At 40.8% G+C, this 21642-nt stretch overlaps 11 protein-coding genes and 1 long non-coding RNA gene across 15 annotated transcripts; 7 read left to right on the forward strand and 5 right to left on the reverse strand.

Moving 5' to 3' along the window:
- Positions 1–201: 201 nt before the first annotated feature.
- Positions 202–649, reverse strand: LOC149091509 (uncharacterized). Its single transcript, XR_016196822.1, has 2 exons — positions 529–649; positions 202–451 (listed from the first exon to the last, which is right to left on the reverse strand). It is a non-coding gene; the product is annotated as an uncharacterized LOC149091509 (long non-coding RNA).
- A 1178-nt stretch (positions 650–1827) lies between these two features.
- Cnep1r2 (CTD nuclear envelope phosphatase 1 regulatory subunit 2) lies at positions 1828–3524 on the reverse strand. Its single transcript, XM_018102332.3, has 3 exons — positions 3270–3524; positions 2067–3194; positions 1828–2009 (listed from the first exon to the last, which is right to left on the reverse strand). The coding sequence occupies exons 1-2, from the start codon at positions 3361–3363 to the stop codon at positions 2896–2898; spliced, it is 393 nt and encodes a 130-aa protein (XP_017957821.1). The 5' UTR covers positions 3364–3524; the 3' UTR covers positions 1828–2009; positions 2067–2895.
- Positions 3525–3623: 99 nt separating this feature from the next.
- E(z) (histone-lysine N-methyltransferase E(z)) lies at positions 3624–6827 on the forward strand. Of its 2 annotated transcripts, XM_018102329.3 has the most exons (8): positions 3624–3821; positions 3884–4582; positions 4646–4806; positions 4972–4986; positions 5304–5401; positions 5462–5642; positions 5721–6287; positions 6345–6827. In XM_018102329.3, exons 1-8 carry the CDS (start codon positions 3712–3714, stop codon positions 6752–6754), a joined length of 2241 nt encoding a protein of 746 aa, XP_017957818.1. In that variant the 5' UTR covers positions 3624–3711; the 3' UTR covers positions 6755–6827. The 2 variants fall into 2 exon arrangements, with proteins under 2 accessions (XP_017957818.1, XP_017957819.1); XM_018102330.3 differs by lacking the exon at positions 4972–4986.
- Positions 3713–10389, reverse strand: LOC108652220 (chromosome transmission fidelity protein 8 homolog). The gene is made up of 3 exons (XM_018102331.3): positions 10211–10389; positions 7200–7323; positions 3713–7140 (listed from the first exon to the last, which is right to left on the reverse strand). Exons 1-3 carry the CDS (start codon positions 10345–10347, stop codon positions 6835–6837), a joined length of 567 nt encoding a protein of 188 aa, XP_017957820.2. The 5' UTR covers positions 10348–10389; the 3' UTR covers positions 3713–6834.
- Positions 7413–10150, reverse strand: hay (ATP-dependent DNA helicase hay). Its single transcript, XM_018102327.3, has 3 exons — positions 9964–10150; positions 8054–9903; positions 7413–7996 (listed from the first exon to the last, which is right to left on the reverse strand). Exons 1-3 carry the CDS (start codon positions 10013–10015, stop codon positions 7454–7456), a joined length of 2445 nt encoding a protein of 814 aa, XP_017957816.1. The 5' UTR covers positions 10016–10150; the 3' UTR covers positions 7413–7453.
- Positions 10390–10514: 125 nt separating the features above from the next.
- On the forward strand, positions 10515–11575 carry LOC108650313 (uncharacterized). Of its 2 annotated transcripts, none has more exons than XM_018099430.3 (5): positions 10515–10783; positions 10840–10923; positions 10994–11141; positions 11193–11324; positions 11389–11575. In XM_018099430.3, the coding sequence occupies exons 1-5, from the start codon at positions 10616–10618 to the stop codon at positions 11466–11468; spliced, it is 612 nt and encodes a 203-aa protein (XP_017954919.1). In that variant the 5' UTR covers positions 10515–10615; the 3' UTR covers positions 11469–11575. The 2 variants fall into 2 exon arrangements, with proteins under 2 accessions (XP_017954919.1, XP_089116365.1); XM_089260239.1 differs by having other exon boundaries at positions 11393–11575.
- Positions 11538–12665, forward strand: LOC108650314 (uncharacterized). Of its 2 annotated transcripts, XM_089260240.1 has the most exons (6): positions 11538–11772; positions 11833–11916; positions 11973–12120; positions 12181–12283; positions 12340–12494; positions 12570–12665. In XM_089260240.1, exons 1-5 carry the CDS (start codon positions 11620–11622, stop codon positions 12461–12463), a joined length of 612 nt encoding a protein of 203 aa, XP_089116366.1. In that variant the 5' UTR covers positions 11538–11619; the 3' UTR covers positions 12464–12494; positions 12570–12665. The 2 variants fall into 2 exon arrangements, with proteins under 2 accessions (XP_089116366.1, XP_017954920.1); XM_018099431.3 differs by having other exon boundaries at positions 12340–12665.
- Positions 12666–13216: 551 nt separating this feature from the next.
- Positions 13217–14093, forward strand: LOC108650618 (uncharacterized). Its single transcript, XM_018099805.3, has 3 exons — positions 13217–13498; positions 13562–13793; positions 13849–14093. Exons 1-3 carry the CDS (start codon positions 13397–13399, stop codon positions 14091–14093), a joined length of 579 nt encoding a protein of 192 aa, XP_017955294.1. The 5' UTR covers positions 13217–13396.
- A 129-nt stretch (positions 14094–14222) lies between these two features.
- LOC108650315 (uncharacterized) lies at positions 14223–15165 on the forward strand. The gene is made up of 4 exons (XM_018099432.3): positions 14223–14345; positions 14413–14496; positions 14548–14695; positions 14753–15165. Exons 1-4 carry the CDS (start codon positions 14235–14237, stop codon positions 15067–15069), a joined length of 660 nt encoding a protein of 219 aa, XP_017954921.1. The 5' UTR covers positions 14223–14234; the 3' UTR covers positions 15070–15165.
- Positions 15166–15521: 356 nt separating this feature from the next.
- On the forward strand, positions 15522–16617 carry LOC108650316 (uncharacterized). The gene is made up of 4 exons (XM_089259686.1): positions 15522–16013; positions 16081–16184; positions 16249–16399; positions 16458–16617. Exons 1-4 carry the CDS (start codon positions 15851–15853, stop codon positions 16574–16576), a joined length of 537 nt encoding a protein of 178 aa, XP_089115812.1. The 5' UTR covers positions 15522–15850; the 3' UTR covers positions 16577–16617.
- Positions 16545–17343, reverse strand: LOC149091510 (uncharacterized). The gene is made up of 3 exons (XM_089259685.1): positions 17119–17343; positions 16975–17058; positions 16545–16917 (listed from the first exon to the last, which is right to left on the reverse strand). The coding sequence occupies exons 1-3, from the start codon at positions 17221–17223 to the stop codon at positions 16621–16623; spliced, it is 486 nt and encodes a 161-aa protein (XP_089115811.1). The 5' UTR covers positions 17224–17343; the 3' UTR covers positions 16545–16620.
- Positions 17344–18702: 1359 nt separating this feature from the next.
- Positions 18703–19187, forward strand: LOC149091511 (uncharacterized). The gene is made up of 3 exons (XM_089260541.1): positions 18703–18792; positions 18847–18930; positions 18992–19187. The coding sequence occupies exons 1-3, from the start codon at positions 18732–18734 to the stop codon at positions 19147–19149; spliced, it is 303 nt and encodes a 100-aa protein (XP_089116667.1). The 5' UTR covers positions 18703–18731; the 3' UTR covers positions 19150–19187.
- Positions 19188–21642: the final 2455 nt, after the last annotated feature.

The following is a 21642-nucleotide window of genomic DNA, read 5'->3' on the forward strand; positions in this document are numbered from 1 at the left end:
TGCAAAGTTCTATAACTATAATAATCTTACTTTTAATTTAATAATACTTTTCACTGTCCTTTATTGCCCCTGTTTAAACTGACTGAGTAAATTGACGTTCAGAGGGACAATCAGACTTTCTCTTTGTCCTATTTTGCATGCTATTTCATATGGTATATTGTAGACCTATTCTATCATAGCATAAATTGAAAAGACTTGGACTTTTTGTGGATTTTCAAAAATATTCTCTCTTTATTTTGAGAAAGGCGCACATTGCAAATATTATGATGCCCAGCATTGCAATGCTGAGCCGTTTAACCGCAACAGGCTTTGGGTGCTTCCTTTCCTGGTTCCTTACCGTCCTGTGGGGCGCTAGCGGCGCGGACGATCCTCTGATGTACAGGATCTGCGGCTATAGCATGATCATGATGATCATGGGGTCCATCATGATCATGTCCATCGTCACTATTAGCTAAAATAAAATTAAAAAAAAAAAAAACGGATATGATTACTGCACAACACTAAGTTGAGTCAATTCCTCCGACTTGCCTGCCGACATGCTGAAAACGATGGTCATGAGGAGTGCGAGCAGGAAGAAGACCTTCATAATTGAGCTTGGATGGCGAACAGAGTGTTACTATAATCTGAGAGTGGACCGCACTCTATATTTATACCAGTCGTCCATGGTTATGTAAATATTTTTAATAAGATTTTTACGACCAACATTTGGCATCACAAATCCCACTTTGTTACAGCGTTACAGGCAACTAACAAATGCATTCATTAGCAAAACAGGTGACAAATTTTTAATCAATATGTTGTTTTGGAGGGCCGCCCTTACTCATGCACTTGTATAATGAGTTTATTCAGGTATTTGCACTCATATAAAGTGCAGAAATATATATAGATACATAATATATAAAAGAAATTACATATTTAATATGTTATAAATATTCAATAAATATAAATATACCTGTTGACACGTTATATTATTTTAGTACTCGGAAGGTATATGTTCTATCCACTTATGTTTAATATAAATTTGTAATATTTAATTTCAATATGACTATGGCTTAGGTAAAATATGTACGAAACACATAAAAAGGTAACAATATTATCAGTAAAATTTTTTTTTTATATCTTTAGTAATGGTATCTTCAGTATCTGCATCATAAATCATCGAATAGTATATTCATTTAAATTAAACAATCAAACTTTGTATTCTGAGGCCACATAATTTTCTAAAGAATTTGAAAACTCATTTGCTTCAAGATATATATATTTACATACATATCATAGCTTCGCGGATTATGATCTTACATGGCACAAGTTAGATTATTTTAATACAGTATATTGTGTATTATTAATATTAATATCAGTTATTGTATACACTTGCATACATTAAACATGTATACATACATATATTTTTATTTGTACACATTAAATGTAGGAGATAATGTACATATATACTGGTATAAGACTGTTCGTAAATAGAATTTCAGTATTTATTTATTTATTAAAGTAGGTTTCCTATTATTTCACTTCTTTAACGGAATGTATGGAAAAATTGCAAAAACCTTAAAAGTCTATTAAGTCAGAAAAATATAAGTGCAGAATTCGGATTTGTTGGGGCAATTGAGCAGCAGAAAAGCTTGCTCCAAGTCCCAGACAGTATGCGCACCTATTAGCTTTTCTAAACTAATGACTAATATTATTAGTGTTAGACAGTAGTTTTCAAATCTATTATAATAATATAATATTTATTAGTTACGTATAGGGCAAGGAGTCATAAAGCAAGGCCAAAGCTTTCATGTGGATTTTCAAAATATTGCTTCTTTATTTATATACATATTTATTTTTAATACATGGCGGTAACTTAGAACAGCATTGCGCTGCCATGACCACTGATGCATTGTATCAGCCGCAACAAGCCTCAGGCTTCTTGTGCTCGTGCACGGCGTCCAAGCTGCGCACGAACTTCTGATGATGTCTATGTTCAGCTGCGTCCTCCGCATGCTCATAGTTGTGGGCTGTAATTTAAATAGGCGATAAGAAATGAAAAATATCTAAATGATTTCATGACTTGCCTGCAGACAAGCTGAACATGATGCCCAGGACGAGAAAAGCCAGAAAGAAAATCTTCATTTCAATGCTGGAATGCTGGTCAAGTGGTAAATGTGGTCCGACCGCATAGAGGGCGTCAATTTATAGTCAAGCCTTCACGTTACACCTGGCACGACTTGCTTTTCTTTTTTTGAACAGGTGAAATTGCAATTAGTAAATAGAAATACCCACCTCGTAATAAACCAACTGTTGCTTATGAGCAATCAAGTTTTGAGTATTCAGTACGTACATATGTACCTGTATATTATATATTTGTTCTACTTCATTTGTAACTAGAAAAACGCATATGAAATAAATTTAAAAATTTATTATTTGCATAAAAACTATATAATCCTTTACAGATATGAGAGCATATTGTTGAGCAAAGGACTTTAAATTATTATTATATTAAATTTGTTCAAATATTTGAGTTTCTTAGGCAAAAACCGTGTCAACGAAATTGTTTTCTAACTCACTTTCCCCGTAAGGCCAAAAGAGATTTTATATACATACATCATGTCGACCTGTAAGCTGAGCAACAATTATTATACATATCATTAATTTGGTTGTGTAACCCATAAATCAATTAGTTATATTTGTTTCTCTGCCAAGCGTAGCCAGCAGGTACATTGTACAAGTGGAGTGTTTTTTGTTTGTATAATTTAACCAAACGAAAGGTGTTTCATTGTGATTGGATTATAAGCATTTAACTAAGGTTTTCAGATGCGAGTAAACAATCAGTACGGAAGTGTGCATCATCAGGGTCTAAATGGATATCGGCAAGGCAAACTAAATAAGTGTGTCTAGAAAACTTCATGTATTGCATCCATTGTTATTACTTTGCCGGGGCTTTAATATTAACTTTCCAGTATGCGGTTCGAGGTCCAGGGCAAAATCGGTTAGCACTGACCGCGTACGAGACGTGATTATCTGTGGTGCCACAACCAGCTTCTGTATGCCGAATATGAAGAGGATTATTAATGTGACTGTGGCCACTGTGAAGATAGGGTGTATCCATAGCGATTCGGTTAGCGGCACGACGGTTGTGCGCGGGTCTTTCAGCCAATACCAGGCACTGATTGCCGTGCAAACGGATAATGCCGATAATATGACTGCGGTGATAAGAAATTATATGCGATTATATATGTATTCATGTCCGTTTAATCAGGGAGTCGCTTGTTACTTACTGCGCCAGCGGTTCGTGGGTGGCCTGTATGATGAAACCACCTCTGTTAGTCGCCGCTCGAATGCCTTTAGGTCCTCGCAAGCTGATGGTTCCATCGCGCCAATTTCCTCGATGCTCGTGGCTGATTTTATGTGTTTGAATTTGTCCAGCTTATATCTGTAATTTTTTTTCCTTTATTTTGATAAGATTTCACATTTAATTTGTTTTTGTGTTCAATTTCTCTTAAATAATGCCAAATATAAATACCGAAAAATAAATACCATATACTAAACATGGAAATGCCTTAAAATTAGTGCGGGGTAAGCAACCAACAGCTGATTAAACGATTGTTGCTTTCCAGCACTAAATTTCTTCCATATTCCAGCACTCTTTCAAATGAACGACGTTGACTAACACTGTGGGAGTCCGCCATAAATAGTTTGCTGCAAAAATTTTGATAAAAAATGAGCAGCAAAGAATGGAAGCGTGTGGTCAAGTTGGAGTATATGAAAATACGTCAGCAAAAGCGATACAAACGCGCTGACGAAATCAAAGAAGCATGGATCAAAAACTGGTAAATTAGCCGCACTGGAACACGTAACACTTAGCGTCAACTTGCTCCGTTTATCTACTTAGGGATGAGCACAATCACAATGTGCAGGATTTATATTGCGACTCGAAGGTCTGGCAGGCAAAGCCATACAATCCTCCACATGTTGACTGCGTTAAGCGTGCTGAGGTGACTAGTTACAATGGTCCCAACAGTGGTCCGCAACGCGTGCCCATTTGCGTGATCAACGCCGTTACGCCCATACCCACAATGTACACATGGGCGCCCACACAACAGAATTTCATGGTCGAGGACGAAACTGTGCTGCACAACATTCCGTATATGGGTGACGAAGTGCTCGACAAAGATGGCAAGTTCATAGAAGAGCTGATCAAGAACTACGATGGCAAAGTTCACGGGGACAAAGACCCATCCTTCATGGATGATGCCATATTTGTGGAATTGGTGCATGCATTGATGCGCTCGCACAATAAGGACTTGGAGGAACCTACATCAAGTTCGTCTGTTAAAACGGAGACTGCAACAACATCAAAAGTAAAGGAGGAAGACGAAAAAGATGTGACACCGGCAATACCAGAGCCAGCAACAGAATTTCCTTCAGCTGTAGAGGACGAAAAAGAAGAATCGTTCAATGCAGATGTGACAGATACAAAGGGCAAGGTTGAGAAAGTCAAAGAGAAACTACCATTCCCGGCACCAATCATATTTCAAGCAATCAGTGCCAACTTCCCAGATAAGGGCACTGCTCAGGAACTAAAGGAGAAGTATGTTGAGTTCTGCATCATCAAAATGATATGCTAAATAAAATATTGTGTCGTCTCATTTAGGTACATTGAGCTCACTGAGCATCAGGATCCTGAGCGTCCTCAGGAGTGCACTCCCAACATCGATGGCATTAAGGCGGAGAGTGTTTCCCGTGAACGCACTATGCACTCATTTCATACTCTCTTCTGTCGACGCTGTTTCAAATACGACTGCTTCCTTCATCGTAAGTCGAATTTTTGTGTGTTGTCTCCAGTTGGGTAACTCTTAATAATGTTTTGTTTTTGCTTTTTCTCTTTATTTGGAAAACAAACAAAATTTGTTGCAAAACATTTCTTTTGTCTAAAAAAAAAACTCTTAAATTTTGTTAAAATAAATAACTGCAATTTAGGTCACCATGTACAGGGTGAGTCGTTGTTGTAGTTGTTGTTCTCGATAACCACACGCACACACACTCATGCCGCCTAGGCCAAAATGTCGCCTTACTCCACATCATCATCAATCCTTTCTATATATATTTAAATATTTAATGTCTGTGGAAATCGGCAAAAATTGTCTTGTGTCAAAATTTTCTTGGTGTTTCTCGCCTCATTTCGTGCGGCTTCTGCATCCCTCGTTAAGTAACGTATCTGACTCATGCTCTAACCCCGAATGTCTCATAGTCATGTCTTCTTTGTGGTCCCTATCGAGCTGTGCTACATATGTTTACGTTTCCATTCACAGGTTTGCAAGGACATGCTGGCCCCAATCTACAAAAGCGTCGCTATCCGGAACTGAAGGCTTTTGCTGAGCCATGTAGCAACTCTTGCTATATGCTAATAGTAAGTTGCAGATTTTCATAATGTGAACAATTATTATTATCTTCATTGTCTTGATGAAAGGATGGGATGAAGGAGAAGCTGGCAGCAGATAGTAAGACGCCGCCCATAGATTCCTGCAACGAGGCCAGCTCTGAGGACAGCAATGACAGCAACAGCCAGTTCAGCAACAAGGACTTCAACCCCGAGAATGGCAAGGATAATAGCATAGCTGTCAACAGTGCAGAAATTAACTCCATAATGGGTAAGCTTACATATGTCGGAGGTCAATGAGGTGCCCTGAAAGAAAGCAGCTTCTGATTAAAAACGGTTTGCGCTCTAGCTGGCATGATGAACATAACCAGCACGCAGTGTGTGTGGACTGGCGCCGACCAAGCGCTTTTTAGAGTACTGCACAAGGTGTACCTAAAGAACTACTGTGCTGTTGCGCACAACATGCTTACGAAGACCTGTCGGCAGGTTTATGAATTTGCGCAGAAAGAGGCGGCCGAGTTTAGCTTTGAGGATCTGCGCCAAGACTTTACTCCGCCGCGAAAGAAGAAGAAAAAGCAGCGATTGTGGTCATTGCATTGCCGCAAGATACAGCTGAAGAAGGACTCGTCATCCAATCATGTGTACAACTACACACCCTGCGACCACGCCGGCCCTTGCGACATGAACTGCTCCTGCATTCAGACGCAGAACTTTTGCGAGAAGTTCTGCAATTGCAGCAGCGATTGCCAGAATCGTTTTCCAGGCTGCCGTTGCAAGGCGCAGTGCAATACCAAGCAATGTCCTTGCTACTTGGCGGTGCGAGAATGCGATCCAGACTTGTGTCAGGCATGCGGAGCCGATCAATTCAAGCTAACCAAAATCACGTGCAAGAATGTTTGCGTTCAGCGCGGATTGCGTAAGTAGCGGGTCCTTAAAGTGCTATGTGAATATCTCCTAATCTATTTCTTCGCAGACAAACATTTGCTGATGGCGCCGTCGGATATTGCCGGATGGGGCATTTTCCTTAAGGAGGGAGCACAGAAAAATGAGTTCATATCAGAATATTGCGGGGAGATAATCTCGCAGGATGAGGCCGATCGTCGTGGCAAAGTGTATGACAAGTACATGTGCTCATTTTTGTTCAATTTGAACAATGATTTCGTAGTGGATGCCACGCGAAAAGGCAACAAGATTCGGTTTGCCAACCATTCGATCAATCCCAATTGCTATGCCAAGGTCATGATGGTCACCGGGGATCATCGCATCGGAATCTTTGCCAAGCGCGCCATACAGCCGGGCGAGGAGCTGTTCTTTGACTACAGATACGGACCCACCGAACAGCTCAAATTTGTGGGCATCGAACGTGAAATGGAAATAGTTTAATGTGCGTGCTTACAAACATTTATATACAACAATACTTATCTATCCAACTAAATACATATTGACACATAATCAATCTACAATTACACCGTTTTGGCCACATTGGCTATGATTGGCTTCGGTCGGGCTTTAAAAATGAGTTTCTTCGTGCAAATGGCACGCACGGTATATTCGGTTCGCTGGCGACTCTTATGCTCCAGTGCCACTGTCTCATCCAGCAGCGTTCGCTCCGGCCCTTCGGTTGTATTCATGGTGCTTGCGTTCAGCGTTGCATCAGTCGTGTTGAGTAGTTGGTGTCCTTCATTACTTTTTGACTTCTCCAGAACTGCAAATGGTTTTTCTAGCTTCTGCTCGCGTCCTTGCAGTATGTGATGCCCTATTATCAGTATCTGGAAACAGTATTGACACATGTCTATGAGAAGGTCTTTCAATAGCTAACGAAACTTACGGGCTGTCCATATTTGTTGTAGTACAGATCCCCTATGAATTGATCGTGCATGCTTTGACTGCTGCGCACCTCAAGATCACCTTGCAGCTCTATGATGGCCCACTCACCACTGCCGGCACTATGACTAAAAGAAGAAGCAGACATTATAATTTAAACCTATATAAAAGTCACCTGTAGAATATAAAGTACATTTTACTGTACAGAAAAACAACGTTTTAGGATTGAGATACGTTTATTCTGTTGTGCACAGTGCCTTATCCTCTAAATTTTTTAAACAATGGATGTACGTTGCCATTATTTTTGCGCCGATGCTCATAGTAGACGGCATCATCACCACCTGACATTGAACTGAGTCCACCTATACGTTTCGTAGTGCCAGAACCACCTGGACGATAGCCTGGCTCGCCCGGCATTTTCTCATCCTCACAATCCAAGTCGGAAGCAGACAACACCAACTGCAAAAGCTGACCCTGCTCCTCCTGAGTTCCATACATAAGGTCAGTTTCAGTGTCCATGCCTTTAAGATGTGTGATGACCTTATAGCTGTAGCCCTGATTCACCAGGAACCGCTGGCGCTTGCGCGAATAGCTCATCTCCATAGTGTCCTGCGAGACGAGCGTGTAGAAGAATGCATTATATTCCTCGGCGATGGCTCCTTTCTTGGCACGTAGAATACGACCTAAACGCTGGGCTTCCTGGCGTCGTGACCCGCCATGCGATGAAATCTGAATGAGCACATTCGCCTCGGGAAGATCAAAACTAGTATCGGCCACCTTTGATACAAAAATCGTGTTGACCTTTGACAAAAAGACTTAAATTAGTTGCACTTTGAAGAGAAACCGATATTTACATACCTTGGCATTAAACTTGAAATTCTGTAGAATTTGAATACGTTCATTCTGAGATGTTGGTCCATAGATGAATGGTTTGTTCATCTTGATGGCGTAGTGCTTCAAGGCGAACACATTGTCGGAGAAGACAATAGTCTTATCACCACGCTTCTCGTGGTATTTAATAAGGAATTGGCAGCTGCGAAACTTTGAAGGATTCATCACATAGAGCAGCATTTTCTTGGAAGTTTTGGTGGTTAGATACTCTCGATAGAACTCCGGCGACATGGGACACCAGACCTCGGCACACTGCACGCGTGCTATGTAGCCCTTCTTTTGTAGCTCCAACCAGTTAGCTTCGTAGAGTTTGGGACCAATCAGGAAATTCAGATCTGCAATTTTGTCGTCCTCACGCAACAGCGTGGCTGTCAATCCCAGCTTGCAGTGCGACTGCACAATGGTCAGGACACGTCGGAACATCTTGGCGGGAATGGTGTGCACCTCGTCTAGTACCATGATACCCCATTCCTGCTCCTGCAGCCAGCGCATTGTTTGCTCCGCCTCCCATGAACGCTTCTGTGTGTGCGTTATCATTGAGTATGTAGTAACCAGTATGCCACAGCCCATGGGTTTATCTTTTGCCTCCGAGGTGAAGCGACAAATCATACTATCATCTGCAGTGGACCACATCTTAAACTGCTGCTTCCACTGTTCCACTGATACGCCGCTGTTGCACAGCACCAGGGCGCGTTTCCGCACAGTACAGCAGGCGGTGACACCCACCAATGATTTTCCAGCGCCGCATGGCAGCACAATTACGCCAGAGCGTGCACGCCCGTTGCCAAACATCTTGCGCAAACTCTTTTCTTGGTAAGGACGTAGCACTGCTGCTGGCTTAAGGTCAATGTTAATATCCGGATTATTGGTATCATTACGGAAATCATACTCTGCCAGCAAGGGATGCTCGATTTCAATGCATCGCTTCTGGATAAGCTCAATCTTTTCCTGAGCCACCTCAAAGGACACGGTCTTAAGATTGGCTTCGTCCTCATCTTCCTCTTCCTTGTCGATCTTCTCGTAAAAGTCTGTAATATCCTCAGGAACCGCAACTGCTGTAGCTGCCCCCTCGGCGGTAGTACCCGGCGCACCTGTTGCTGCTGCTGCTGCTGTCGCTGCAGAGGTGCTAGCTGCGTCTTCTGCTGGATTGTCGCTCGTGGCTGGCAGCTTGGTACCGAACTGTGTGATTGCTTTGCTATCCATTGTGCCTTGTATAAAGCCTTCACCTTCGTTGCGTATGAGTCGGCACTTCTGTATGACCGGATCTTTGAGCAACTTTTGCAACACTTCCGGATGCGGAGACTCGATAAAGTATTTGTTATGCTTCAGCACAAGTTTCACCTTTCCATACGACAGCGTACAAAGGCGAATAAACTCCAATATGCCCTCGGGAATCGTGGTTTTGCTCAAACGTTTCAGATACTCTATAATGTCGTGTGTCTGCAGTCCCACAGACACAGCTGCGTACAAGCTGTACGCTGTCAGCTTGTACTCGTGTATGTGCTCGGGCCGGCAGACGGGCTCCGAAATAGCAATGAGAAAGTCATGGGCATGCTTATAGACCGGCGAGAACGATTCAAGGAACACGTGCCCGTTCGGTGCCACCCACAGAGGGCGATTAGCGTGATCTGGACGCAATTGCATCTGAGCACGGTAATCCTTGGCACCGTATTCGTCTGTGTTGATGTTCTCGTCATTAGTTTCTGCGTTCTTAGACGCAGCACCTGGCACGCCGTCTGATTCGCTGACACAGTCCTGGCTGTCATTGTCATCGACCAGTTGGGTGTAAGCCTCATCTTCTGCTCGACGCTTCTTAGCTGTGAACTCACATCAGTTTTACCGGATAATAGGAATACTCTGACATTATTGACTCTTACCAAATTTATCGGTCGAGCCCCGATCTTTTTTAGATTTTTTCGGTGGACCCATTGTGAAATTTTTTGTCGGCGAAACTTTGTTTCACAAATTAAACAGCTGTTTCCAGTGTTGCAAAGTAAAAATAAAAGCGAAAAAGGCGCGAAAATTCACGACAATAGGCAACTTTGTTCTATGGCCGATGTTGTTTGTTTCAAATCACTTATACAACTATATTTGTTGAACGAGTTATCTTCTTAAGTTACTTACGTTTTGACGATGATAGGCATGAAGGCAGCTTTTTTAAATATATTTACTTTAGAAACTCTATTTATCACTTTTGCAGCACAACGCGTTTGGGCGGCGTGAAGCAACAGTATTGACACTTTTAGCACTGAAGCTAACATTTATAGGCGTTGCCACATCAGCGAGAAAGCAGCTGTTTATGTTATATTAACAGACGGTGTACGGTATATTAACAGAACGGTTTGATTTAAATTTGAAATGCCTTTTATATATTGCACTCGCACATACAATCGAACGAAATATGTTTTCTATTGGGCGGAATCTTAAGCCTTATTTATTTATGTTATACTTTTATGGTAGCTCATGTGCTTTGTCATATCACTCAAATTTATGAAAAATATCTACAATTCCACTTCCTAACCCTGTATCATGGCCGTAGATAAGAAAAGGAAAGCAGCTACCAAGGCAAATATAAATTCAAGACTAACACATTTCCTTCAATCGAGTTTATGGCAAATATGTCTTCTCATTGCCTTATGCGATTTGGGACATGCGCTTTTCTTTGTTGTCAATGCGACCATTTCGTTGCTCACGAAAGTAAGTCAGATATTTGAATGAAATTAATTAGGCCGTTAAAAACTTTTAAAAATCAGTTCAATATATACTCCACATTGGCTGTCCTGGGAACTGTATTTTGGGTGCTAGTCGTGGTGCTATTAATCGTTGGCCTCACGATGGTAAGTATATTATTATTGATATCATAAACCTAATATATCTCTACATCTTGTATAATATAAAACTATCAAGCGGCGTCCTCTATTAGTTAAAATCTGGCTTATCTTCTCAATAATTGGTTTCATTGTGGATATAGGATTTTCAATATGGGGTATTGTGTCTTCTGTAACAGTGGATGTGGATCACCTAAAAGAATTTTCCATTATATTTGTGGGAGTTTGTGCGTGAGCGTCCATCTATTTGGATACATAATATATTTTATTTTTTGCAGTTATCGAAAGCATCTGCATATATCTGGTGTATAGGTACTATTTAGGTATGGATCCGTGTCAACTTGTCGATGAGCCCGAAAAGGGAAAGAAGAGAACCACAAAGAAGCATCGGGATGAAAAGGCGTGTAAAGGTATAATATAATACCGTTAGATTTATCAGAATTTAAATATATGATTCCTCGAATCGATTTTTAGATAGCCAGAAGAGGTCCAAGGCGCACGAGAAGAAAACAGTTAAAAAGAAACCGGAAAAGAAGAAACCTACCAAAAAATAAACAGTCTTGTTTCTGCAGCAAAATCTATTCACCAATTTTATGTATATAAATATTTCGCAGTAGGCCTTGTGTCTACTCTCGCAGTAAATATATTTTATAAAAATTTTTTTCTATATTTTTTTTTTTACTAAATACTATATTGAATCTTACAATGGAAGATCAATCTGAAAATATTGCATATGACGAGACCTGTGCGAGTTTGGGTCGCATAACTTTGGTGCAAATCTGTTATTTAATTGCAATAATTGATTTGGCTCAGTCACTATACTTTCTGGTTCAGTCAATCGATGCTATGGGTTGGAATGTTCGTATGCAATTTGATTAGGTCTGCTTTGTATTAATTGAGGCCTATCCGAACCCACAGGTTGGTATTTACTCAATTGTTGTATTCCTAGGCTCGATATTTTGGATTATTATGGTTATACTGCTTTTGATGGGTCTATGGAAGGTAAGAAGTTTAAAGATATAATATTCAAACTCAATAACTGAGTGCAATTACACCAGCATCGTATTCGGCTAATTTGCTGTTGGCTGATTTTTTCGATCATTGGCATTATTGTGGATATACTCATTTTTATTTGGACGATTTCCGTTACCGAGTACGTAGAGTGGCCGAAAATTATACAGTTCACCCTCATATATTTGGGCATAGGTGAAGTAAAATAGGATTTTATTTCTTGTTTTCATACAATTTAATGATCACTTTCTTTAGTTCTTGAATGGTTATGCATTTATATTGTCTACAGATATTGTTTGAGTATCGTGAGGGTTCAGTTTGAAGAAAATGGTAGCTCGAACAAGAAGAAAAAGCTCAGGTCGATAAAATGTTAAGCTGTTATAATTCAATAATAAATAATTTGATTCTGTACAGCCCACATAAGAACCAACAGAAGAATCAGAAGGAAATATGGAAGCCTCAAAGAAATCAAGAGTCTGTATCTCAACCTGAGCCGCATAAAGGAGATACCGTAATTTACATCGGTGCGCCGAAATAATGAGATTTTTAAAAAGGATTTGTAAGGAAATGTAATTATTCGTATACGCTACGGTGTAACACTGAACTACTTACATAAAATTCTTCCACTGCATTGGCTTTTATAGATCGTTTCAATTTACTGCCTAGCTCGTGTGCCAAAATCAATTCGAATCTGCCAGCACAAACAATAATAATAATTGAGTTTGACAGTTGTCTTTTTATCGGTTTCTGTTTCTTTTCTCTCTTTTGGCAATGTCTATCTATCTTGGAACTCTGTCCCAAAGGAGTCACGTTGTCAATGGGGCCAAATCTAATCTCAAAACGGCCAAGAGGCGGCAGCTGACAAAACAAATGCAGTAAATGAAAGATGCCCAGAAGACTTGTCGCAAATCAGCACAATGAACGCACAGTGGTCGAAACCTAATGAAGCTTGTTCATTTTTAAGACATTTTTATATGATTAGGTTTATTGGATATGCAGACAATTATCAGATATATTCGGTAAAATATCGTGTTTATTGCATGTATACACATATATTTGAATAAATTTATTATACATAGTATATAATTCTTATGTAATATGTTTTTTTTTTTTATATATATTGTTTATTTTGCTGATCGATTTTAAATTATTTCTATAATTTTTCAGAGGTCGTCCAATGTGTCTTACCAGTATATCTAGTCTTTTTCCAAATATCAGTATTTTCCATTAGTTATTCTTTTTATTTTCCTATATACTTTCTCTTAGTTTGCATAAGCACAGAGACACTGTCTTAAGGCCTTAGCTTTTCACAATCAAATGTCATTGATTAAGAAGTTGAGTTGCCAACAAACAGTATCCGCTTCTCACACTCTGCTCTATTGAGAATACGTGCTCATAATCATTATAGCTTTGATTTAGTGCACAGCCTTGCCCTCTGTTTCAACTCGAGCTCAAACGCTGGCTGAATGAAATGGAGAACTATTTGGTCGTTTGCAGCTACGCGATTGCAATTCTGGATCTATTGTCCGCAGTGCTTTTTGCTGGTGTCTCGTGTATGTTATACGTACAGCACGTAAGTTGTAGTTGTCGTAGCTCAATACTGTGCCTAAGTCGAGCTGAGTTGCTTTGTCCACAGCGCCACTGGACGTCGCTGGCTGCGCTGCTGTTTTCCTTCGTTTGGATCTGCATCATTATTGTTCTGTTGCTGGGTATTTATCGGCGCCAGTTGAACTTCGTGCGCTACTGGTTGGTTTTCACCTGCCTGGGCATCATGCTGGATGCCCTTCTTCTGCTCTACGGCTTGACCCTGGCGGTATCCATAAACTGGGAGGGCGTTAAGATAACCGTTATGCCCTTCATTGGCTTGGGTAAGACTGTTATCCGAACGCCTCGGCAATCAAATGTTACCTCGGCCCATTACAGCCGTCGAAATGACTTTCGTGTTCATTATATATGTCTTTTACCTGGATATGATTGAGTACGAGCAGTGGATACCACTGGGTGGCAACCGATTTGAAGGCGGCCGCAGCTCCAAGCACAGCAAATACACCTGCAGCAGTGGGGAAACACAGAATAGGGAGCGCAAGCGTCTGAAGAAGATGTATAAAAGGGAGGAGAAAGCGGCCTTTAAAGAGCTGCACCGTAAGCTGCGTAGAGGACAACATTAATGACCCCATCCAGCCCACCTGCTTCTCCCACCTCACTTACGATAATTTATGCTTTTCTGTCAACTCGGGCAAAATGAAATGGGAAAGTAGGCCAAGTGGTTAAGGTACTCAACATTCCCAGACATCCTGTCAAATGTCGTCATGCAACAGGACAGGAGTTCACTCCTTTATTGTGCCTATGCCATAGCCGTTTTCGATCTACTCTGCGGCGTGCTCTTCGCTGCATTCAGTCTGACCAAATGCTTTTCATACGTAAGTTCCCATATATGTAAAATACGCATCAGGGTATATACATATATATGTATATTCCTTATTTCAGTTGACCTGGTTAGCCATATTCGCGGTGTGCTTTGGTTTGTTTTGGATAACACTGATTGCTTTGCTCATCTCTGGCATTTATTGGGTAAGTTTTAGTTAGTTTCAAAAGTGCAATAATTTGAATGTTCCATTCCAGCGTAATCCGACGTTGGTAGGGAGCTGGCTTGTATTCTCATGCGTGGGCATTGCTATAGAGATCTGCCTGCTGATTTATGCTTTCATCAGCAGGAGCACTTTCCAAGTAGGAATAGCTAAGAATAGTCTGATTCTGCTCCTTGGTTTATGTGAGCTGCATTTTCCACATATATAAAGCGATTTCTTCATCTTGACGTCTCTTATAGTTGTTGAAACAATTTTCGTCTTGATCATCTATTTGTTTTATCGAGAGCTTCCGGAATGCAGTCCTCTTGTTCAGGATAAAAAGCCGCCTCCTTGCAGAGATCCACCGCTGGAGCAAGTTCTATCGCTGCCTCAGGAAGCGCCGCTGCCAAAGCCGGACCCGGAGCCAGAGCCAGACGCAGACGCTTGTACCACATCGCCCAATCGAAGCAAACGGTCCTACAGATGCAACATTTTGCAAACTAGATCCGTTACAAGTCCCTACACCTGCGGGTCGAAGCGAAGCCCATATTGGTCTCCTGTGAGGACCGCACAATGAAGCACCCGAAGGTTGAAGCAGCGATGGCAAGCCGATGGTCATTAAGCTGATTTTGAGTTGATTTATATTTTTGTAATAAACGGGTATTAAGCTATATATGAATGAGTTTCATTTAAGAGGAAGCTCTACAGCTGTTGATGAATCGCGATTAAGCTGGAAGCAGTTAAGTCTGCGCGCTTTGATTATAGTAGTGTGTGCATGCGAATACATCATCTTTCCTTTGACTAACCAGCGACGGCTTTAATATTATTCCGTTTAACATGCCCATGCACATCCACACTCACACAGACACACCCACAGCTACCCATTTGGCAATGTTAAAAACAAAATCCTTTTAAAATAATTTTCACTGCAGCAGCAGCAAAAAACACAAACAAAAAACGATTGCGGAAACGGAAACAGCAACTCAGAACTCGAAGCTGGCGCAGGTCTGGGCCGAGCTCTTGTCTATTTATGCAAAAAATGTGTGCATAAATACATGTACATTTATACTTATAATGCCAGGCTGATGAAATACGTGCACATGCATACGTACGTACCTACACTTGCACACACACACATTTACGTGCCTTCCCTCATGTCAAATATAATTTACTTTTTCGCGCTCATTTCGCACGCAGTCAGCCCGAGTAGATCCGCTGCTGGCGCAAAATCAAGAGTTTTCAGCAGTTTTAACTTTAAGTTTTCTACGTCAACAAAAAGAGAGAGATGTAGAGTGAGAGAGAGAAACAGAGAGAGAAGTACAAGTTGAAGAAAATAAACATTTCGATGCAAAGCGAGAATGGTGAGTGCATTGAATGGCTTTGGGCTGGCCATCGGCTGCATGGACATCATAGGAGCTTTGTTCTTTGAGCTGATGATTATTTTCATGATGCGCCAGAGCAACGCCAGAAAGGCAAACAGGCCAACAGCCAGTGAGCTGGAGCAGTCGACGCATGCGACAAGTGAGAGGCTAAATGGAATGTAGCAAGGTAGCCGGCGCTAGCATACTAACTCTAAACGAAATTTCAGGGCTTTACAGCAACAACGTAAGTCCATGGATGCTGGGGACTTACCTGCTCCTATTGAATGTGTGGATAGTTGTGTCAATGCTGATGCTCGCCGGGATCTTATTGGTGGGTAGCTGGTCCGACTTCAAATTCTATTGCATTGCCGATTCACTGAGATCACTTTTCGCAGCACAAGCCACAGCTGTTGTTGTTCTGGCTTATCTGGTGTGCGGGAGGGCTGCTATTCGACTTTGTGTTTGTGGTTCTATGGATCCTAGAGCTGCTGGCGGGCGATGCCATTGAAGCGCTAACCAACATCCTGTTGTCATTGCTGACTATGGGCAAGTTATGCATCCACAACTACGATCTACGGTCTAATATATTTTCCGATCTCCTCAGCTGTCGAACTCGCCTTTATATTTATTGTATACCACATTTATTTTAACTTATCCCATCCCCAAGCCGGACAACAAGTCGCGAGAAATACTTTGTTGCGCTTATCACACTTTTTATTTTAATTTAACAAAGATTTCCGAACAATAAAAGTCTTGGCTCTGTATAGTTACTCCGTTTTCACCTCATCTGCACTTTGATCAGGCTGAACGCCATACTTCCTAATCATTTTTGGTTCTAGGGACTTGAAGAATCTGTAAACGATCAATATAATTCCAATACGAGCTAGCACTTGACCAATGATGGGCCCATGCACATCGGATAGCTCCTTCAGAAACTCCTGCTTGCTCTTGATGTGCTCACTGAAATAGTATTCGTATATGAGGATGCCAACGTCAATTACACCTTGCCATTTGATTTGCAAATAGGCTATGAGCAACCACAGCCGAATCGGGAATCTGCAACGCTGTCTGTGCGATTACACCTCAGAGCTATTCATGAATATCTAGCAGCTCGTACTTACGCCAACGACACCAACGGCGAGAGAGCCAAAGCCAATGAGTTTACACAGCGACTCAAGTATAATCATAACATCCAACACATCAAACTGCGGACAGGAAATCCTATACATGTTGTTGACTGACTGCCTGAATCGTGTTTGTCTTACCTTCATGATTTTGGCGAATTGGATCATCCGAACCATAACAAGGAATGCCGCGGTGACCTCATAAACTAGCGCCATGTAGGCAGAACAGTTAATAAACACCGACATTTTGGTTAATTGTTAATTGGTATGGTAATATATACATATATATATATATATTTAAGTTAGTTCGTTTGCTCAAAATTTGACTTGAATTGTGAAAGAATTGTGCTCGGTGGGAAATGTCTGTCAGCTTCGATTTACTGATTTCATATCAACAGCCTGCTGACTTTGCCAATACCTTATTAACTCTCCATTTTCTCAGCATAAATTTCATTCTTTCACTTTATGAATATTATATATAATCTCTTTTGCTGTCATACAGAGAGAAGATCCAAAGCCTTTCCCGAGGTAGACTTTTTATACGTTTTATCTTTTAATTAGAGTCTTTATAGTTGCTTTGTGCTTCAAGTGGCTTTTACATAGTTTTTAAATGTCTGGCCCACGGAAATTGATTCATTTCCGCCTTGTTGTTCAGCACTTCCTGTCGGAGTCTGGCGCCGTCTTACGGAACAGACACGCACCCAATCAGCTTTAAGCTAACACAGTGGGTAATCCAATATTTAAATGTCGGCTTAGCTCCAATCAAATTCTCATGGCAAAGCACATTGAAATCAACATCATTGTCAAATGCCAAACTGTCATTTGCATGTCGCAGCTAAGCAAAAATACAAAATAGATTTTTATTCTTTAATAAAGAGTGCTTAGACCACTTATTGGGTGCCTTTAGCTCCCTCCGCTCCACTCCACTGCGTTCCTCGCCATCCTCGAAGAGCCACTGGCTGGCTGTTCAAATTTATTGTTTGCAAATTGAAATTCTTGTCGACACGCACGAGCAACTGCAAAATCCATTGGGAATGCCGGGCACCAGACAGCGCCTGCTGTCCTCTTAGCTGATCCAAGCTTGTCAACTCGGGCAGCGTCCTTGCTGGCCTCCTCTGGATGGTTGGATGGCTGGATGGGCGGAAGCTCATCATGCCTTTTTAGTATTTATTAAGATTCTGATATACCAGGCAACATATTTCCAAAAAATAAACAAATATTTTATAGCTGCGTTAACACAGTCTTAAGGGAAATCGCCAAGCTCCCAAGATGCTCATACAAAAATAAGTGCAGCAGCTACCTTCCCTAGGCTTAAACAAATCCAATGAAATTACTGTCAGTCTGATTTTTCTATGAACGTTTTTTGTTGTAGTTATGTGGAGGTTTACAAAAGCCTTACAGATTTTAGTTAAAGAAATATGTTAAATCTATTTTGATGAACAATCATGCTGTCATTCTCCCCTTTATTTTATTTGTTATTTATGCCTTGGCTTCTATTACTTACACAATAGTTCTTCTAGTAAATACATTGTTATAAAAAATATAATGTTACTTCAAGATATATGCTTTATAAATTTAATAATTATATAAATATTTCTTTGCTAAAGCAAAGTTTTCTGTACTGTTGCTGTGTGGGTTGAGATTTGAGCTTATAGCTTTCAAGAGAGAACGCAAGCAACGATATTGGCTTGCTATAATTCTGTTTTTCTATAAATAGAGCTAAGCTGTATTACTTTTAGTCAGTATTGTTCAAGATGCGGATTCTGTCGCTGTTCTTATTGTTGCTTGCTTCCGGCACTGTTTCGGCCTCCTACGGCAAGTAAAGTGTTTTAGTGGTATGAGTAGAATGATGAATTTGCAATTCTTTAGGCGAAGACGGAAAAATCTTTGGCGCAGATGTGGTTTCGAGTAACAGTTTATTGAGTAAACCAAACGAAGTGTACCGATTGAAAGGTATCAATTAAATATTTGAATTTAAATAATGTGACTAATATCAACACAATAACACCTGCAGGCACTAGCAGTTCAAAGTTCGGCGATCGAGTGGAAGTCGTAACCATTGCAGTGAGGGTAATACGTACTGGTAAGAGGCCACGCCGTAGACCTACACAGCTTACTGATGGCGCTTCACCAATTTTTAGAGTACATCAACCAGCACCAGTTGGAAATTGAAAATCAATATGCATATATTATAGCCTGATTGAATATGAGTCTAGTTAGTAATGATTGGAAAAGAGAATTATATTAGAGATTGTCTTCTTATTCGGCGTATTAGAGGAAAACCCTTGTTCTGTAAGACGCAAATGAGAATAGTATTAGATTGGATAACTCACCCAAAGTATGTGCGCATTTTAGTGCAGTTAGTTAACGATAATTGTATTTTGTTGCGATGACAGATTGCTGCTGAGCCAAGTGTTGCAGTTGACATAGCTTTAAATGGATCGACTCGTTCCGATTGCGTTGTTTTTCACTTGCCTTGCACCGCGCCAGGTGCGCTGGGAAAGCAACTAAATTGGAATGTCTATGCAGGAAATTGATTGATTTCCGTTTGGTTGAGTGAAAAGTGGAAAAGAAGACCAACTCAAGCGATGGCCACAGAAGACGGAAGACAGAAGACAGTCGAGTCGAAATTCTGGTGAGCCACTGTAACAATATGAATAACTACTTAGCGAACTAGCAGTACAAGCTAAAGTAACATTGACACCCTCAAGCCATAATGTTGGTTTGCAATTAGCCGTTTATGTGGCCGGGCACTTTGTTGCACTTGCAGCCCAATATTGTCTATGGTAGCTGTGCGAGGGCTGCGCCCTGCAGCTGATATGTTGGCAGCGAGCATAAACTCTGACAAAACACATTGCAGGGCGCATATGGTTTTTGCCAAAAACAAGCAAAGCCTGGGTGGCGGGCGATGCGTGCTCGGCGAGGCAAGGGCAGCCAGTTGCCAGTTGCCTGGACTGCTATCTGGGCTATATACATGTGTACATACATTGTATATACAAATATATATATGTATATTATTTTCGCAGTCATTGGCAGTGGCTTACGGTGCGTATGTGTGTTGCTAAAAGCATACGATTCACTTGTTACATGCTCAATTAAGCCAGAAATGACAGCAGAGCCAACTAAAGTCACGCTTTGTGTAGCTTTAAATTTAGCGCATAACTTAACGACCAAATGCATACACACACACACACAAATTGTCCACTATGTACATATGTATGTGTGTCTGTGAATTGCATGGCAAAGAGCCAGCTAAAGGGTGAATCCTTTTTGTGAGTGTGCGATTTCAAAAGAGTTTTTAGTGGAATATAACAACTTGACAACTTTCATGTATGAAATCTTTGCTACCTTTTGCATATTGAAAAGAATTTGTATATCTTTATATGCATATGAAAGATAGAATTTATTATAACTTGTTAATTCTCTCAGGCAATATGGTTATTACTCCTTCTTAAAAGGTACCTTTTTTTTAATATTTATATAACAGCCGCGGCTTACCGCATATGACATAAATTTCTTTGCTAAGCTTGTGAAGTTAATTCAATTTACCCAAGTCCGTATTTCTGCATATTTCTTAAGCTACATACATAAATTAGAAACAATTTTAGGCGAATATATTTTTTCAGATCAATTGTTTATATGGATATAATAATACCTATAAAAAGTCTGTCAAGGCACATTTATGAATTTTTGAAGCGGGTCGCTTTGTTGTGCTTTAACATTAGGTTTCATAGCAATTAAACAATTTAAAAATATGTCACCATAATTAGAGCCGCATCCCTTTGTGCTAAGTTAATTATCGAGTATGCAAAATTGCTTTGCCAAGTCGAGTAGGACAAAGCGGCTGGCAATTAGCGCTGCTCGACATGATGCAGACTTGCTAATATGCCTAGTCAGGCCTCGTCCTTTGGCAGAGTGACGCAGGACACGTGCAAAATACTCACAGACACATACACACATCAATACCAGGCCATACAGATGTTTTGCTTTGGGTGCAAAAAGGCAGACATTGTTTTCTAGGACATACTCGTAGTGAAAAGTTGTGTTGGCTTCAAGTTTGAGGTGACGTTCTGAAGGACATGACACATACACTCATGCACACTTTGGCACACACTAGGAATTGCAAATCAGTCGCCTAATGTGTACATAATCAGTCATGTCGCAACATGTGAATTCCATTAGTGAATACACGGCCCAAGCAAACAAACGAGCATTAATCAGCGCAGGACGGCGATGAGGATGAGGACGAAAATGAGTGCGGGAGAGTGAGGCCATATAGAGGGCAAGCATATCAGCGTAAGGTCCTGACCAGCAGCGTTTCCTGCCGCCAGCAGTATAAGCTTTTTCCGTTATTTATGTTTCTTTTTGTCTAGCCATTTAATTATGCACACACACACACACACAAGAGTAAAGGAAGCCCTCTGTAACCCACTTAAGAACAGAAGCACTCACACACACAAAGAGAGTTGCACCCACACATATTAACATTCGACTTACAAATTGCCCCATCTACCTTGATTTATCCCCCGATATCAATGCAATGCTGCAGTGGCACTGAAAGCCGACGTCTTATTAATATGCCATTCATTTGGCCGCTTCATAGTTCATTAAAGCAGGACCTGAGCGTCCGAGCAGTGCATCCTGGCGCCAGTCTTGGCCGCAAAG

Source organism: Drosophila navojoa, chromosome 4, assembly GCF_054131105.1.
Source record: "Drosophila navojoa isolate 15081-1374.11 chromosome 4, UAZ_NAV_1.0, whole genome shotgun sequence".
Lineage (NCBI taxonomy): Eukaryota > Metazoa > Arthropoda > Insecta > Diptera > Drosophilidae > Drosophila > Drosophila navojoa.

Bases quoted from the DNA above. Each gene is read 5' to 3' on its own strand.
- Cnep1r2 (XM_018102332.3), bottom strand. From the start codon at position 3,363: ATGGAACCATCAGCTTGCGAGGACCTAAAGGCATTCGAGCGGCGACTA. The intron at 3,195-3,269 runs GTAAGTAACAAG...TTATCACCGCAG, and splicing joins ACCCACGAACCGCTGGCGCA to TCATATTATCGGCATTATCC.
- hay (XM_018102327.3), bottom strand. From the start codon at position 10,015: ATGGGTCCACCGAAAAAATCTAAAAAAGATCGGGGCTCGACCGATAAA. The intron at 9,904-9,963 runs GTAAGAGTCAAT...GTGAGTTCACAG, and splicing joins GGGCTCGACCGATAAATTTG to CTAAGAAGCGTCGAGCAGAA. The intron at 7,997-8,053 runs GTATGTAAATAT...TTTTTGTCAAAG, and splicing joins ATTTCAAGTTTAATGCCAAG to GTCAACACGATTTTTGTATC.
- LOC108652220 (XM_018102331.3), bottom strand. From the start codon at position 10,347: ATGTTAGCTTCAGTGCTAAAAGTGTCAATACTGTTGCTTCACGCCGCC. The intron at 7,324-10,210 runs GTAAGTAACTTA...TTCTTCTTTTAG, and splicing joins ATGCCTATCATCGTCAAAAC to TCATAGTGCCGGCAGTGGTG. The intron at 7,141-7,199 runs GTAAGTTTCGTT...TACTGTTTCCAG, and splicing joins ACAACAAATATGGACAGCCC to ATACTGATAATAGGGCATCA.
- LOC108650313 (XM_089260239.1), top strand. From the start codon at position 10,616: ATGGCCGTAGATAAGAAAAGGAAAGCAGCTACCAAGGCAAATATAAAT. The intron at 10,924-10,993 runs GTAAGTATATTA...AAAACTATCAAG, and splicing joins TAATCGTTGGCCTCACGATG to CGGCGTCCTCTATTAGTTAA. The intron at 11,325-11,392 runs GTATAATATAAT...ATTTTTAGATAG, and splicing joins GGATGAAAAGGCGTGTAAAG to CCAGAAGAGGTCCAAGGCGC.
- LOC108650314 (XM_018099431.3), top strand. From the start codon at position 11,620: ATGGAAGATCAATCTGAAAATATTGCATATGACGAGACCTGTGCGAGT. The intron at 11,773-11,832 runs GTTCGTATGCAA...CCGAACCCACAG, and splicing joins TCGATGCTATGGGTTGGAAT to GTTGGTATTTACTCAATTGT. The intron at 12,121-12,180 runs GTGAAGTAAAAT...CACTTTCTTTAG, and splicing joins CCTCATATATTTGGGCATAG to TTCTTGAATGGTTATGCATT.
- LOC108650618 (XM_018099805.3), top strand. From the start codon at position 13,397: ATGGAGAACTATTTGGTCGTTTGCAGCTACGCGATTGCAATTCTGGAT. The intron at 13,499-13,561 runs GTAAGTTGTAGT...CTTTGTCCACAG, and splicing joins GTATGTTATACGTACAGCAC to CGCCACTGGACGTCGCTGGC. The intron at 13,794-13,848 runs GTAAGACTGTTA...GGCCCATTACAG, and splicing joins TATGCCCTTCATTGGCTTGG to CCGTCGAAATGACTTTCGTG.
- LOC108650315 (XM_018099432.3), top strand. From the start codon at position 14,235: ATGCAACAGGACAGGAGTTCACTCCTTTATTGTGCCTATGCCATAGCC. The intron at 14,346-14,412 runs GTAAGTTCCCAT...TCCTTATTTCAG, and splicing joins TGACCAAATGCTTTTCATAC to TTGACCTGGTTAGCCATATT. The intron at 14,696-14,752 runs GTGAGCTGCATT...CGTCTCTTATAG, and splicing joins GATTCTGCTCCTTGGTTTAT to TTGTTGAAACAATTTTCGTC.
- LOC108650316 (XM_089259686.1), top strand. From the start codon at position 15,851: ATGGTGAGTGCATTGAATGGCTTTGGGCTGGCCATCGGCTGCATGGAC. The intron at 16,014-16,080 runs GTGAGAGGCTAA...ACGAAATTTCAG, and splicing joins GCAGTCGACGCATGCGACAA to GGCTTTACAGCAACAACGTA. The intron at 16,400-16,457 runs GCAAGTTATGCA...CGATCTCCTCAG, and splicing joins GTTGTCATTGCTGACTATGG to CTGTCGAACTCGCCTTTATA.
- LOC149091510 (XM_089259685.1), bottom strand. From the start codon at position 17,223: ATGTCGGTGTTTATTAACTGTTCTGCCTACATGGCGCTAGTTTATGAG. The intron at 17,059-17,118 runs GTAAGACAAACA...TCCTGTCCGCAG, and splicing joins AATTCGCCAAAATCATGAAG to TTTGATGTGTTGGATGTTAT. The intron at 16,918-16,974 runs GTAAGTACGAGC...TCGCACAGACAG, and splicing joins TCGCCGTTGGTGTCGTTGGC to CGTTGCAGATTCCCGATTCG.
- LOC149091511 (XM_089260541.1), top strand. From the start codon at position 18,732: ATGCGGATTCTGTCGCTGTTCTTATTGTTGCTTGCTTCCGGCACTGTT. The intron at 18,793-18,846 runs GCAAGTAAAGTG...GCAATTCTTTAG, and splicing joins CACTGTTTCGGCCTCCTACG to GCGAAGACGGAAAAATCTTT. The intron at 18,931-18,991 runs GTATCAATTAAA...TAACACCTGCAG, and splicing joins CGAAGTGTACCGATTGAAAG to GCACTAGCAGTTCAAAGTTC.